The 15,966-nt window shown below is 36.0% G+C and overlaps 1 protein-coding gene across 2 annotated transcripts in view; it reads left to right on the top strand.

The window, feature by feature from the left end:
• Window positions 1-15,966, top strand: part of TMEM135 (transmembrane protein 135) — a 158,244-nt gene that overhangs the window by 62,041 nt on the left and 80,237 nt on the right. The window contains exon 5 of one of the 2 annotated variants that reach the window (XM_064409588.1): window positions 6,019-6,084. The exons of the other annotated variant lie outside the window; for it this stretch is intronic. Within the exon in view, the coding sequence (XP_064265658.1) occupies window positions 6,019-6,084 (66 nt within the window). The remainder of the gene's footprint in view (window positions 1-6,018; window positions 6,085-15,966) is intronic. 2 annotated transcript variants of the gene reach the window in all.

The raw sequence follows: 15,966 nt of genomic DNA, 5'->3' as shown, positions 1-15,966 counted from the left end.
ATAATCTTGGCAAATATTACAAATACCACAACTGCAGACTACTAGCTTCAGATTAAGATAAATACATACAAATGTTTTTTTATTTCATCCTCTTAGTAACATATATCATGTGATTATTTCCATGCCTGGTTTGTTGAGCGTGTGTTCTGCAATTGTAAATTACAAAGCTGTCTAAGGAGAGGCTGAGGTTCCTGAGCAGACTGCAGCAGGGAGGAAGATCAGGATAGTTTAGTTAGGTAGAGGGTAGAGATAAATTAATTCATAAGGTGGTTTATTAACCCTGAAAGTGCACATTCAGGTCAATGAGCAAACGGAATTTGTAAATGGAATAAAAGTTACACTGAACTGTGTACAAATTTGAACGCGTGTTTACATGACAAAGTCGAAAATGCTCTCAGGAATGAGCAAGACAACTCAAAAAAGTTACTATGCTGTTAGTCTTGTTAGTTTTAATACTGATTTACTTATGCTATATTAGTGATGTGTTTTGCATGTCTCCAAACTCAAGTTAGGGAATCAACACATGCTTATTATTTAAGAAAATAAATACAGTACTTTCCATATAGTACTTATAAGATACATGGCCAGATGTGTGCTTTGTTTGTATAAATGTTGGGTAAGTAACCAGAGGAGAGAGAGATCAAGTATTATGGGAAGCAAAGGTGAGGGTTTGGTGCAGCACATTCTGAAAGCTTAATTTGGGAAAACAATTAGAGACTTTTGGAAAATGGATACAAGACTTTCATAAACTCTGTAAAATATTCTTTATCATGGGGTTTAAATTGTTTAGCCTTTAGAGAGTTCACAATTAAGTTACATTTATTGAAAGTAAAGGTAGGATATTATTTGATCTATTAATGGGTGACCGGAAAGAGCTTGTGTCTTGCAGATGTCAAATATAGGCTGATCTACGCATTGTACAAATAAGGTTCCAGTAGTTCAGTAATGAAGGCATAGAAATTTGGAGTAATTCAACAAATTAAAAGATGGAGATATATGGAATTTACATCTTTACAATGGAATTAATGGAACTTTTTATGGTTTTTCAGAGAGTAGGAATTTAGTATCTGACTTTTTGAAAGCTTCAGTTCAGCTTCAGTATTGTATTTTGACATATTTATTATATATTTTAAATTTCTAAAGTATATAGAATGGCAACGCATTCTATTTTGGTATTGTGGTAATTTCATTAAAAGTTGCAACAATAGTTGAGTTCCTCAGTTAAATCTGTCATCTTGAGTAAGGTTTAAATGCAGACAGTTGCTTTACATTTGAGTTTTTGTGGACAGAATTGAGGAAAAAAAATTCAAAAACTTCTTCTGTGTTTTCCTAGTCATTATTGCTTCTGAATCTCACCAGATCTGTTTTATCTAGCACTCCTTGTTTTCAAAAGTTGTGTGATGGTTAGCTAATAAAGACTATAACAATAGTTCATATATAATCAAGTCAAAAGATTGTTATTAATGATTTAAGATAGACTGTCAAAACCATTTTTTCATTTAATTTGCTTTTCACGAAGCAGCACAAATTTTACAGGCCAGAGCTGTCAGCTAGCTATTGTATCCAAGATCAGCAAACCTAATAGGAGAGAAAAAATGTCTTTTGTGGTATTCCATCCTTTTTTATTCTTATAAGCAATCTGCATAAATTTCATTGGAATTCAATTAGGTTTTTTTCTGTTTGTTTTGGGTTTTTAATGAACATATAGAAGTAGATGCCAAAATTTGTCAGATGATTAAAAAGCATACATTTCTAAATTCATTAACTTGTGTGATCAATCTCTGCACTGCTTGCATTTGCAGTTTTAGCTTTGGTAAAACAGTAACTATTCTGCTGAAGCATTATGTGAGACCACTTTATTTTTGTGCATACCTAGAAAATTCAAGACATCTGGAGTCTAATGCAGTGTTTCTGTTTTTTCCTACCATTTCCATCAATAATGCACATTTATCTTCCACTTTAGTTCTGTTTCATACAATCAGTGGTTTCTCTTTTTTTTTTAACTCGCAAAGAATTTGATCAGAAGCAACTGCTTTATTGGAGTGGGAACAGTTGGTCATCTTTGTCTGGAGATGACATTAGAGCTTGCACAGCGTTACAGAGTGATAGCGTACTCAGGCTGCCATTTCACCTCAAGTGTAATGTAACACACTACACGTTCTTTGTAACGAGCAACAATTTTAGGATTCAGTAACAATCATCTTGGCAACACATTTATTTCACACTGAGATCACTAAAAACATGTGTTGACAGTTTGCTTTCTTAGGAACTTCTGACTCCCATGGCTGAGTAGAAGGCTTATTCACAGTGAATTGAATGCAAATAAATCTCAAGTTTTTACAGCTTTCTAAAATATCTGAGTATATAGTAATATTTAGTGAAAACAGTTAAAAATTAGCTAAATTCCTAGTCAGCAGTTTCTTTGAGAATAGTATTATTATTTCTTAAATGGACAGTTATGCTAGTTTGACTTGTGACAGCTATACTCTGCATATTTTTTAGCAGATTTACTACAATGAAATAAACTTGCCATTCAATATACTTTGTATCTTTTAACACATTATTTAAAAGTAAATCCTTTGAACTCAAATGTCATTAGTAGATTTAGTCATATTGAAACAAGTTATATGCAAATATTTTGCTGCATAAATATTGACTATTATTATACTGGTAACATTGGTAGGTTTGAAATTACATACCAAAGATATGTCAGGCAAGATGTGTTCAATAAACTGGATTTTTAGTCAAAGTAGATTTGATGTCCTGTAGGGATCCTTTTACTCTCAGCAAGATATTATCATAAATAGAATTTTAGAAAATATATGAGGTGTGCAAGAATATTGTTGCTTTTATATTGCCGTTGTGGTTCCTCATGCAGCTTTTTTTTCCTCTGTCCTTTATGGAGCATTAAGTATGATGAAGTTTGTCTCTAACGTTCAAAAAAAATATACAATCCATGTATATTTTGACTTTCTCCACCCTTATGCTTATTCTTTCATATCCAACATGTGCAGCTTGAATGCCAGCAGGATGTTCTGTGTTTTTTGATTTCCTTGTGTCTTGGCTTGTCACAGCTAGAAACTGCAGGATAGCCTTCCACTTGGCTGGCACAAACCTTTTCCACCACTTAGAGAGAATTTGAGGAATTGGGCTGTGTTTCTTTGGGGAGCAGAAGGAATTTACAGGTCATCTGTAAATTGCATTTTTTTTGTGGGCTTGTCACTTAAAATGTTGTTTTGAAATGCTGAAACATGTTGATCAGAGAGGTTGTGAGACCTCCAATCTTTGAGATGCTGAAAATGGGCCCAGAGAAGCTTTTTCAAGGGAAAACTTGAGCAGGATCAGAGAGAAACATAGAGTGGTTAAGGCTGAGAAAGGCCTTTAATGTCGTAGAGTCCATCCATCCATCCATTAACCCAGCACTGCCAAGTCTACCTCTAAACCATGTCCCCAAATGGTTTTAAGCACCTTCCAGGGATGGTGACTCAAACACTTCCCATGGCAGCCTGTGTTCAAGTGCTTTAAAACCCTTTCCAGGAAGAAACTTTTCCTAATAGCCAATCTAAACCTCTCCCCTAGTACAATTTGAGATAATTTCTTGACCTGTCACTTGTTACCTGGGAGAAGAGTCTGACCCTCACCTGGTTATAACCTCCTTTCACCCTTGCAGAGTGGGATAAGGTCCCGTCTGAGCCTTCTTTTCCCCAGACTAAACATCCCCAGCTCCTTCAGCTGCTCCTCATAAGACTTGTGTTTCAGACCCTTTTCCAGGGCTGCTACACTTCCTTGGACATGGTCCAGTATGATTGTTTCTTCATTTGCAGGACAGAAGGGAAAAAGATGGAAATTGAAGACAGTGTGGAAGCTTTAAAAAAACAGAAGTGTTAGAGATAAATTTGTGTTTTAAGACTGGCAAATTTTTGCTAGCTGCTTATTTTTATCATTAGTCTGTGTGATGTTATAGCCCTGTGAAGATGTTAAAAAATTCCGAATGGTTACATCATGCTCTTCTACCTTGTAAGACATTGCCTTACTGAATCTCCACATGTTCACACCTAGTTTGCTTTGTCAAAAGAATGCAGACCTGAACTATTTACTGCCACTGTCCACCTCCTTCACATTAAAGGTTACACCAACAGTAGGCTTGGGTTGATTTCTGTTTTGAAAGATAAACTTCTTTAAGGTTCCTCTTGGATTTTGCATGCTGAAATCCCCAATAGCTCTTTCTCCAGCCTTGTCATTGCCGGTGAAAGGCTATGGGTGGCCTCATCCCCACCATGCAGTTTGTGTGGGAAGCTGTGTTTGTAGGGCTAATCTTCTTAGTGAAGGGTAGCCTACTGGAAGGCATCTGTGATGTTGCATTTGCTATTGCTATGATTTTTCCTTGTCTCTGAATGGTTTTGACATCTGGCATTAACAAGGTGAGTACAAGTGTACTAAGAGAGGTCTTTTACTAGTAGATGTGAAAAGAAAGTCACACACACCAATGGTTTTCAAAAGAATCAAAAGCAGCTTAGCTGTATTGACAGAATGCTCAATTTGGTTGCAACATCCCTAAAAACCTTGGTGAAAGAAGCCAATTTTGTGAAATACAAAAGGTTGTGTGAGGTTCACTTAATCTCTCAGGGAAGAAAGGTTTGAGAAGGAGAATCACATTGGAGCACTGCCCTGCATCCTTGAGGGTGTAAATGAAGTAATACATACTGCAGCCCAATGTTCTGGGGTGCACACATTCATTTACAGGGGTGTTGGGAGAACATAAGGTAATCTAAATATCTTTTATTAAGTTATTTTAGAAAATTACATAGGAAAGAATAAGCCTCAATGTGTCTCTAGGAGGACTGAGGAATTAGCTCAAGAAATGTCTTTGATACCACATTTATTGAGGTGCAGCTTTCTTAAGGTAGTGGTAGTGGGAACCCAGCAAGTCATGCAATCATGGAAACACTGAGATGCTTTTTTTTTTCAAATCACTGTTTGCAAAGATGATCAGCTACTGCAAACTGCTTTTATTTGTAAACTTTCTAAATCTGGTTGTTGTTGTTGTTTTTTCCCAAACAGCCTGCTAACTTCTGCTTAACATAGATCCTTAAATGTCAGGGTATTTTTTTAATTAGAACCAGATATTAAACCCATGGTTTTTTTACAGCTGAAATTGAAACCATCTTCACTGTTTGCTATGGAAACAAGTTTTTAAAACAAATCTGTTCATGTGTGTGCTGTTGTCCGTGAATTTATGTAACTTGCAGATTTTTTTCATGCCTTTTTCCAACCAACTTGTAGAAAGATAAGTGGTACAGAACCTATTATAGTATGTATTAAGCCAGAAATTTATATCTGTATCAGAGGTATGTGCCAATTGTCTCGCTGGATCAAAGAAAGGATGGGGCAACTAACACAGAAAGGTATTCAAACTAATCAAAGATAGGAGATTTCCCCAAATTTGTGTTCCCTGCCATTTGCGCATGACAGTGTTGTGTTTTATAATCCCACCATTACTGAGAGTTAAGAGGGGCTAAGGTGCTTTTAGGAAAAGCTCTGCATCATACTATTTTTTCATACACATTTGTCAGTTTAAGTGTGTATTGTTAAACAGCAACTTTGAAATTAAGTTTCATGAGTCATAAAATGCCATATAGCTATTTTTTCCACAGTAACCCAACTATATTCCTTACAACTTCCAACAAGAAGTTCTTTGCAGCTTCTGGAGGAGAGTTATCTGGGGCTGAGCATCTCTGACCTGCTCAAAGAGTCTTCTGGAACAGCTGTGATGTTGCCTGAGGAATGATGTACTGTTACTTAGACTGACACCAAAATCCTCAACATGTGTCCCCTTGCCTAAACTTTGCAGGTTGTTCTAAAGGAATTACTGGAGCAATTCAATTGTAAAATAGGTGCTAGAAGGTAGCAGAAAATATAAAAAATGGTATAAAAGTTGAAACAAATTGTCATGAGCTGTATTGTCTTTTTATAATAATTAACTAACTAACTAATTTGACTGTGTGTTTATTGATGCAGGCCACAGAAACATTGTTCCGAATGGCGGTAGCAAGAGGAGCTATCACACCTTTGAGACATGGAGAAGTAAGGCTAAATATATATATTTTTTTGTTTCTTATTTATGTTTTATATAATGCTTTATTAATATAGTGTTTTATAAGTTCCTGGAAGTCATACTGTCTTCAAGTAAGTGAAGAGAGCTGGACTACATATAATGTGCATACCTACATTCCTGTATTGTTTTAAAGGAGAACAGGAACTTAAATACTGCCCAGTCAGAAATGAAATATTTTTCAAAGAATACTCTATTCTCTTTGCTTCAGTCATTACTTAGCCGTATGATAGGAGTGGCTCAAGAGAGCCTTTCAGCTGCTTTGCCAAGTTTTTCACTCAATTTTCTCTATTAAGGATGGTCAAATCTAGAGAAGTTCACAGGAGATCAGTATTTATTACTGGATAGCTATGGAGAGGTTACTTCATCCTTTGTTCCTTCTGAGAAATAGTAACTTCATGTTACATATAAATGTATTAATGAATCAATTATTCCAGAGAGGCTAAATGTATTTGAATATTATGTTGCTCATACATGCTTCTGTTTGTGGTGAACATTTTTTTCCCTTCTTTGTGCAGTTTTATATCTGGTTAACATGGTTTTGAATGTTATGATTAAGTATGTCCAATATGAGTTGGTGCCATTTATACTTAGGTTGGATTTAATTTTAAAAATAAAATATTACAGTCAGTCATGATGCTGAAAATGAGAAATTATCTGGGCATTGCCACAGCTGGATGCTACAGTGTGTGGGGTTTTTCAGTATCAGAAAACCCAGTGTTTTCTCATGGTAATATTATTTTGATCAAATTACTAATAAGTTTGTGAAAAGTTCTTATCAGAGACACAGTGTTTAGTCTGGAATCTTGACCTACAGTGACTCTGGAGTCCCAGCTGTACTGTAAAGGTTCCTTTTGCTGATGAGGTTGCCTTAATCTCTTTTTTGTGACAAAATAATGTAACTCTGCATCAGTGTCTGAAGATGTACCTGAGATATCATGTCCTGCCATTGTCTTTAAAGTAGTTTTAGCTTTTCTGAATATATGGGTCCTCTCTGAATTTTGTGTACTGCTATTTTCTGCAGAAGAATGTAATGCCATTTCCAGAAGTGTTAGTTACCTAATATGTACATCTTTTCCAAATTCCCTGGTTAGGTGGTTGTTGTGGGTTTTTTGTGGTTTTTTTTTTTTTTTTTTTCTTTTTTTTTCTTTTTTTGTTTTTTTTTTTTTTTCACAGTGAAGGCTACTTAATTTTCTATTTTTTAATGACCAAGTTGCTCAAAATGTTTATGTAGTTACCCAGTCAGGGGTGTGAATTCTGGAAAAAGAAAATTGTTGGTTTTCTTAAAGAGTAACTAATTGTACTGTTTTGCAATCCAAAATACTGGGGCAACAACAGATGTAATGATGTCTGTTGTGAATGATATTAGTAATTTTTGAATCTGATACATCTTCTGTTGAGCCAGTTTAGCTCACTGATAAGGTAGAAAAAAATTTAATTTTTTCTTCACATATACCTTCTGATTTTTTATCAGTTAAACCACCTCAAAGGCTAGCAAGAACCAGAGGAGGAGCAGCAATATAAGTGGTGAGAAGTTGTAACTGTGGTTAGCAAGAAAGGAAGTGTGAGAAAGTCAACTTCATGTTGGTGTATGATGTCCTATGATACTTTTTCTGAGGTATTCCTGGGACCTCAGTAGAAATGCAGTTAAGACTAAGCTAGATAATTTATAGATAAAACATGGTAATAATGGTCCAGAATTGGCTTTTTGTGTAAGAAGGCAGCGGGAGAAACCAGAAAATACCTTTTTTCTCTCTTGTATTTTTATTGGACTTCATGCAGCAGAAAATGTTTTCGCTCAAGGGAGATATTTTCATTAAATTCCATTGTGTAATTATAATTTACTTAGTTTGAAAATGAAAGATTACATTATTCAAATGAAGCTAATTTTTCCAGAAAAAATATATAGTTATCAAGTCATACTACTTTTTTTTTTGCCCTTCCAAGAACTTGCTGGATGTTTGCACACATAAGTAGAAAGGAAGCCAGAATAAAAGTTGAATATGAACTAAAGTTGACTGTGTTCTGTTTGAGAAGTGTGAATTTGGCAGTGAGAATCAAAACAGAGAAACTTTTTTAATGGAAATTTCAAAATACGGAGGCAGCAATCCAAATGTACAAAAGTGCTGTTCAACTTTCACATCAGCACTTAAAAATGTAACACCATTTAAAATTTGAAAGAGGGTAAAACTGTTCACTGCTAGGAGGCAGAAGTCATACCTGTTTGTTTTAAATTATTTAAAAAAATGGCATTATTCTGTATCTACCACTGAACAGATTATTATGCAAACATTTCTTCTACAGGCAAAACAGGATGCATGAAAAGCTGTCCATTATGATCCAGCTGTCATTACCAGGTGGATTTATAAGTTACAATATTGACTGTCCACTGGCAGTCTCTTTTATTTCTCCTTTCAACATTTCCTCATTCATTTGGCCTTATAAGGTCTTTATGTGTGTAGAATTTTTATGTTTTTCATTTATTTTTCTTGAAGAAATTGAAAAATTAGGATGTATAGGTTTGATCTTTCTACTTTTGCATGTGGTTTATAAAATCACAGTTAAGAGTTTAGATAATTATGCTGCCAAAACTAATTACCAAAATTCGGTGCATAGTGCCAAAAATTATTTAACTGTGGAATATTAATCATAGAGGTTCCTGAAGAATCTTCTCAGCAGTTCTCTTTGCTCCTGGGTGGGTTTAAGTGTAGTAGCATATGTGGGAGGGAATCAAACCCAGAAGTGTAATTCATTCTCAGGATTCAGTATGTTGTTTTCTATGTTAATTAGTGATTCCTGTGAGTTATTTTATTGTGGGGGTGGCATATGGGGCAGAGCCCTGTTCATTTCTATTGCTACTTCTAGCTGATGCCTAAATGATTCAAAAATTGTGGGAGCAGATGTGATCACACCAAATCCCATGGCTGTGCTTCTCTCTGGCAATCTTTATATGCATTTCATTAATGACACAAGGCTGAGAGCCGGTGGTTGGCACAGCTGAGAGCTGTGCATTTGGGGAGCCCGGACCTGGCACCACCTAGAGAGCCTCTCCAGCTGTTTCTTCTGCTTCTGGTCTTGCAAGAGGCTCAGATCTGCTGCCATCAGTTCCTCTCAGTGCCAGTCTCTGCCAGACAGGCCTGCTGTCTCTGTGGTGCTGGCTGATAGGGCAGCAGTGATGGGGTTGAGGAAACAAAAGCAGCAACAGTCTGCCAGCTGAAATGAGTGACAAGAGGAATACAAGGAGGCTTCTGCTTCAGAGGTGACTTTTTGTGCTTTCCAGTTCTGAATTCCTGAAGCCTCTGCTGCTGTGTGCTGAGCTCCCAAGGGAGAGCTGTAAGGAGGAGTAAGGCTTGGCAGCAGTGGGCTGTGAGGAGTTGCTGAGTGCATGGCAGCAGGATGGAATACATTTGACACAAGCTGAGATCAGTTCGGTGACTATACACAGAGAGAGAGAGAAAATTTCCAAAATTTTACTGGAAGTGACCAAGTTTATTCACGTTGTGCCAGTGATATATCAGAACCAGTGTGTCATGTAGGATATGGATATCCTGTGGAGATGCTGAACAGGAAGGAGAGATTTGGTTAGAACAATGAGCTCACAAGTCATTGATGGTCTCAGGCTCTGTAGATGAGGGAAATGGATCCATACAGAGAAGGAGCAGGGGGGGGATAATCTGAGAGGGTGGAACCCATACATGGAAAAAATGTGTGAAATGCACAGGCTGACATAGCCAACAGATTTCATGGTAGAGCTATGATTCACAAAGAGCCCCAACTGATACCAGCCATGATCTTTGTGGCTGTTAGCATAAATATGTAAGTTTTTCTAGCCTAAAATGGCTTACTGCCTTGCAGTGTATTACATGTAACTGCATTCATTGCTATGGCAGTATATACCCGTGCTTGAAAGTGGACTTCCTTGGAAGAAGACAAGTCTTTGTTTTTGTTTAAAGCTTTTTTTAGGACATGTCACCATTCTGGTTGTTTTCTGTAAATTCAGTAATATGAAGTGCAAACTTTTATGAATTTAGCCCAGATATCTGTCAAGAGTAATTTCTGTGGATTTGTGTTCATAGTTAATACCAGTGATGTGTTTGCGATGCCACACTTAGCTAAACGTTGAACAAGAGGACCAGTAAGGATCTTTAAAATGTGGTTTCTTTAATATTTTTACAAGTGAATATGTAGCAGTGGGAGCACTGAAATGCTCCTTCATGCAGCACTACTTTTTGTTCCACAGGTATATTGAAAGAACCTTGGGAAGGAGGGTATATAGTTCAAGTGACATTACTGCCAGGTCGGGTTTTCCTTGCCCTCTTTCTTCCCAGTCTTCTGTGCCATAGCAGAGTGCAGTGTAGGCTCCTGGAAAGTCACCTGTGGAATTAAAGTCATCTAGACATGAACCTTTTGTATTATTAACAAAAACTGTGATTACTTTTTTCATGAGGAGGAACATCTTAATTTTACTTGCCAGTGGGGTAATTCAAAAGAGATGTTATGACACCTGTCATCATATTTAGTTGTGTAATGTGGAACTAAGTATTCATTAAAGGATAATCTCTTCTCTATATAAAGGATTGTTAGTCTCTTGAGTCTTACCCTCTTTGTTTTTCCTGGCCTGGTTAAGGGCTGCTGGCACACAGAAAACATGTGTGTTTTTTAAATTTAAAAATGTTGCAAAGCAGTGTAAATGTAATTTAACCAGACTGTATTTCTGAATGTTGTGTAAGCTCCAAAGTGCTGGTAGGTTTCAGTATTTTCTCGTATAAAATTACTTACTTATATTTGAAAGGTATTGGCAAAATTAAAAGAAAATATTTGGTTGCAGGCAGGTCTAAGTGCCTGTTCATGAAAAGTGAGTCCCTTCTCTCTGTTCTAAGAAAATAATATTTTATTTTTAGCTTTTTCAAAAGAAATGTTTTTAAAAAAATAAAATTAAAAAGATATCCTATAAGAGTGTTCTGAACCATCAATTAACAGCTCAAATTATTGGCATACATGGTTATAGCTTTCTCATTAATGAAATCTGTTTTGGAAGTAGTATAGAGCTTGTCTTTTGTAACTTCTTGTAAAGAAGCAGCAATGGATAAAATGTATCCACAAGAATAGAACTGTTTTATAGTCCTTTGGCTTAAGGTTTTGGTTTGGGGCATATGTGTCAGAAGTATTTCAAAATAGTACCGGGATCTGGAAAATTCTTCTGGCAGGTCACAATGGGTAACAGTTCAAAGGTAATTTAATTGCCAAAGACTGGCATACCTTATCTATGTTATCTGGAAGTAAGTCAAAAGTAAATAATTCTTCTGATTAAATGCAGTGAAAACTAAAGCTTGATTGGAGAGAGAGAGAGAGAGAGAGAAAGGTTGAGAATGCCATTGAACCCTGGGGAGGGAAACCAGCAGATTGCCTTTGAGCTGTTCCAGTGTACAGTGTTCCAGGACTGTTTTTGCCGTGTGTTCAGTTGTGTGAAGGTGTTATTTGTCTAGCCGGCCTTAGACAAATGGTTTATCCATTTTAAGTGGTCTATGGATGGATTTTTCATTAATTTTTAGTCATTAAGAGGAAGGAAAATTTGTTTTAAAAAACATAGTTGAATATGAAGAACTTTTCTGCTCTTGTACTATACTATTTGCCTAAAGATAGTCTGTTTCTTACTAAAAATCATCTCAAGCCTTGATAGGGTACTGACCTCCTCTAAATAATTTTAAATTGTTGTGATGTAGTAAATTTAAGGTAGAAATATCTGTAAGTAAGAGATGGCTACATATTCCAGAATATGGAGAGGTACCACTGAAGAAAGGTAACACACAAGTTTGGAAGCTTGGAGAACTTGAATTTCAAAACAGAAGTGAAATAATATCTAGGTAACTCATGCTTTGTAGTTTTCTTTTAAGTGTATGGAAAATGTAGTCTGTCTATTTTTCATGCAGCGGAACAACAGAATTTAATACTTTAAGCATTCAGCATATCATGCTGGGCATTATTATTATTGTAATTGTCTTTGGTTCAAGCTCATGGTATGTATTTGTCTTAGAGTGGTCTTAACTTCCCTTAATGAAGTGAAACACAAGGCTAAAAAGTAAATTAAACTATGCCCTGAGGTATTTGCCAGGTGTGTTTCACCAAGAAAGTATTGGCAAGGGAGTAAAGTAAGGAGAGAATTACCTATTTTAAAGAATTCTCCATTTTTTTTCCTTCCTTAGTACTTAGCTTGTGTATTTCAGATTTCTTACTCTTATGCATCAGCAAAGCAGCTAGTGCATGATAAAAGTAGACAATAAAAAATTATGGCAACAAAGCTAAATGTAAGGAAAGCTATTTAGCTCCCAATCTAGTTTTTTTAGTCTTGTATGTCATGGCTTCTTTCTCACTTTGGTGGTGTCGATACCGTTGTATGTTGATTCATTCATAGAGTTGAAGAAATAGGCAACTGTAAGAAGGTACTTAACCTGATAAAGCTACGAATTTGTTCACATTCCTTTAGTATTCTTAAATGCTGAGTGTTACTAAAGCATATGTGTAACTAATCCTTAGTTTTTGTGCAAGTTGTTGGAAGAATTTGTCAGTGTCTGAATGTGCACCATTTTCACTAACACTTTGCCGTGTAAATATACACATGTCAACTAAATCACTGCTGTATGTACAATCACAGAATATAGAATGGTTTGGGTTGGAAAAGACCTTGAGGAACATCTAATTACATCTCCTCCCCATCATGGGACACCTTCCACTGGCCGGGTTGCTGAAAGCTACATCTAGCCTGACTTTGAACAGTTCCAGAGATAGGCCATCCACAGCTTCTCTGGGCAGCCTGTGCCAGTCCCTCACCAACATCACAGCAGAGAATTTCTTTTGAACAACTAATCCAAATGTACGTTCAGTTTGAAGCCATTCCCCCTTGTCCTATCACTACAGTGCCTGGTGAGGAAACCCCACTTGGCTTCCTTTCCATCTCCTTTCAGATGCTAGGTGGTTGGTATGAGGTCTCCCTGCAACCTTTGCTTCTCCAGGCTGAACAGTCACTTTGAAGGATGAGTATCTTAATTTGAGTGTATGTTACTTACATTCAAAGATTTTCAGCTAATTAAATGTAATATTCCCTTTGGAAAACAGGGTTCTCATTCAATTCAAATTATTTTATGCTTCTTGGCCATGTGTTAGACTTACTAAAGTGTTGTTGAACAAAACCAAGAAATAATAGTCATGTTTGGTAACTTTTAATTGTCCTGTATGTTAACTGATTGCATAAATCAAAATGCAGTTTGAAATTATTTTTTTGGGTTTCTGAAAAAAAGATGAAAGTGCCTATAGTCAGTGAGACAGCTTTTTCCATTCCATCCAACCTAAACAATCGTGTTGTGGTTCTGTGTGCTACTCTGTGTTTAAAGACATAAATTTTCAAACATTTTTCTGTAGATATGAAACTAGAATAATTCTACTTTTATTTGGTGTATACTTACTTGATTAATATTATATAGAAGTTAAAATTTACATACATTTCTGTATGTAAAGCTGTAGAAGAATCAAATGACAGTTCCTAGGGTAAGCAATTCCTGCTTATAAAGGCTAATGGTTTTTTTGTTCTTTACAAAATGTGAAGATACGGGAAAATACTGTTGATAGGGAGGTTGACTACTGGGATTGGGAACGAGTACCAAAACTAGGGTGTAGTATTTCTGGTGTGACATTATTTGGTGGCATGGGGAAGAGACTCTGGAGCATTTCCATAACGTGACAGATTGTGATCCTTACTGGGTGAGCACAGCTGGCTTTTTCGGACACTGTAAGACTGGTACTATAGATTTCAAACTTAAAAATCTTAGGTGTTCTTTCTTCTTTTAAAAAACTTCTATGCATTTGCCCCGTGAGACCATCCCTGTACCTAAATACCAGCAGGAGAACAGTCTAGCCTGAGATATTTAGGTACCTTTTTCAATGTTAAGGAAGTTATTGTTATGGGCACGATCAAATGCTGTTGCTCACTGCTCAGGAGTGGGTACTCAAGAATCAGGAATAGTGGATGTTAATGGAAATTAACATTGCTGAAGTTCTGTAGTAACAGTCTGCACTGGTTCATTGTAATGTATTGTAATATTTTTGCAATATTTAATGACTTAGGAAGGGTTATATTGTGTTTCTTGATTGATACCTCAGTGCAAGGTGATTGTGCTGGGTGAAGATCTGGTCTGTCAGCAGCAGGAATGATAGGGTGCATGAGCTGCTGGAACAGTTCTCCCACTCTGAACCATGAAACCAATCTGTTCCTGGCAGCTACAATTTTATGGAAACTAATTTTTTGTTGATGGAATCAGGTGAAAAATATGTGGTTCTGATTAGCAAAGAGTCTGTAGAGTTTCTTGGTCATGGAGAATATTCCTCTGGCCATATGCATGTGTTCAGATGTGTGTGACTACACATATGTTACATATTTATGTTACATATTTATCTTCCTGTATTAAAAAATGATGGGCAGTTTTGTTTTTTAAATATACTGTTTTTAAAATATTTGTATCATCATTGATAAAATTATAATTATTAAACATATGTTTTTATGGTAGGATGAATATTCAGTTTTATTTTTCCTAAGTTTCAGGAACTCAAGCTTTTAACCCAACAACCCTCAAAATAATATTTTGTAAAAGTATGTAGCAAAAAGTCTAATGTGAACCTTTTTTGAAGTACCACTGTTTTCTGTAGGAAATATGTATTATACAAGTGACTGCTTGGATGAAATAATGACCTTTCATTTATAAGTATCCTGCAGAGCTGCAAAAAGTAAACTGGTATCTGCAGTCTGCCTAATGGACTGCTCACCACATCACCGCATGCAATTAAGCATAAGTGATTTTTCTGCTCAAGACAGCCTCAAGACTGATTTAGCAATGAAACTTAATTACTTCTAGCCCTTAGAGAAAATGGCCCAACAAGGTTGAGGTTGTTGGCAGGGCAGTGTGGGAAAACTATTGCTGCACTCCCTTCCCTGCTTCTGATTTTCTGTTTGCAGTACTTAAAGAACAGTTAACCTTCAGTTAAGCAAATATTCCCACAAAACCGGTGCATTTTTATTTCTTTCTTTGTTACAAGGCTAAAGAAAAAGATAATGAAACATTGCTTTTAAAAGCAAGCATTCTGGTCAAATCCCACTGCTTCAGACTATGGGTGAAGTTATTCTGTGGTAATGGAAGTGAAAACTTAAACATTAGTTCTCAAATGACTACGTGTTAGTTAACTATTCTGGCCAGAGAAATCTCAAGCTAAAAGCTAAAGCTAAATGCATTTGTGCTTCTCGACAATTCAATATGTTATAGGTAAATTGTTCCTTTATTTTGTGCTTAGGTTACGGGAAAAAATGTTGAAGGAAATTAATATTACCAAAAAAAATGAATCCTATTAATAAACTACTTTATACTCAAAATTGCTTAATTTGAGTTTTTAGGAATATGTTACTTTTCAAGGAAACAAGAACTTTTATTCTGTGACTCCAAGGAATACAAGCAATACATCTGGAATAACAATTCAGAGGGACATATGGCATCAATTGGCTTATATTTTCCTATATGGGGGTTCTGATTGAAGTAAGAGGGAAAATGCTCATTAATTATTTGGGATTAAAAATGCAAATACTTTGCTCTTTTGGATTTATGTGCCCTATTAAGGAACTGTGAGTATGGAAAAGATGTGGAAGCTGAGCAAATAAAATTTGTTTTTCTGTTGGTTGGCTGTGGCACTAACTTGCTTTGCTTCTGTAGTGTATTTTTCACCCTAACAGCTTTGAGTCCCTTACTCTTATCTCTTCATGTAGAGAAATTTCTCATTCACCTCTAAGATTGCAATTTACAAAAATATGCAATATT

The sequence above is a fragment of the Passer domesticus genome, chromosome 2 (genome assembly GCF_036417665.1).
Source record: "Passer domesticus isolate bPasDom1 chromosome 2, bPasDom1.hap1, whole genome shotgun sequence".
Lineage (NCBI taxonomy): Eukaryota > Metazoa > Chordata > Aves > Passeriformes > Passeridae > Passer > Passer domesticus.
The sequence above is the reverse complement of the archived record's forward strand: the minus strand, read 5'-3'. Positions and strand labels throughout refer to the sequence as shown.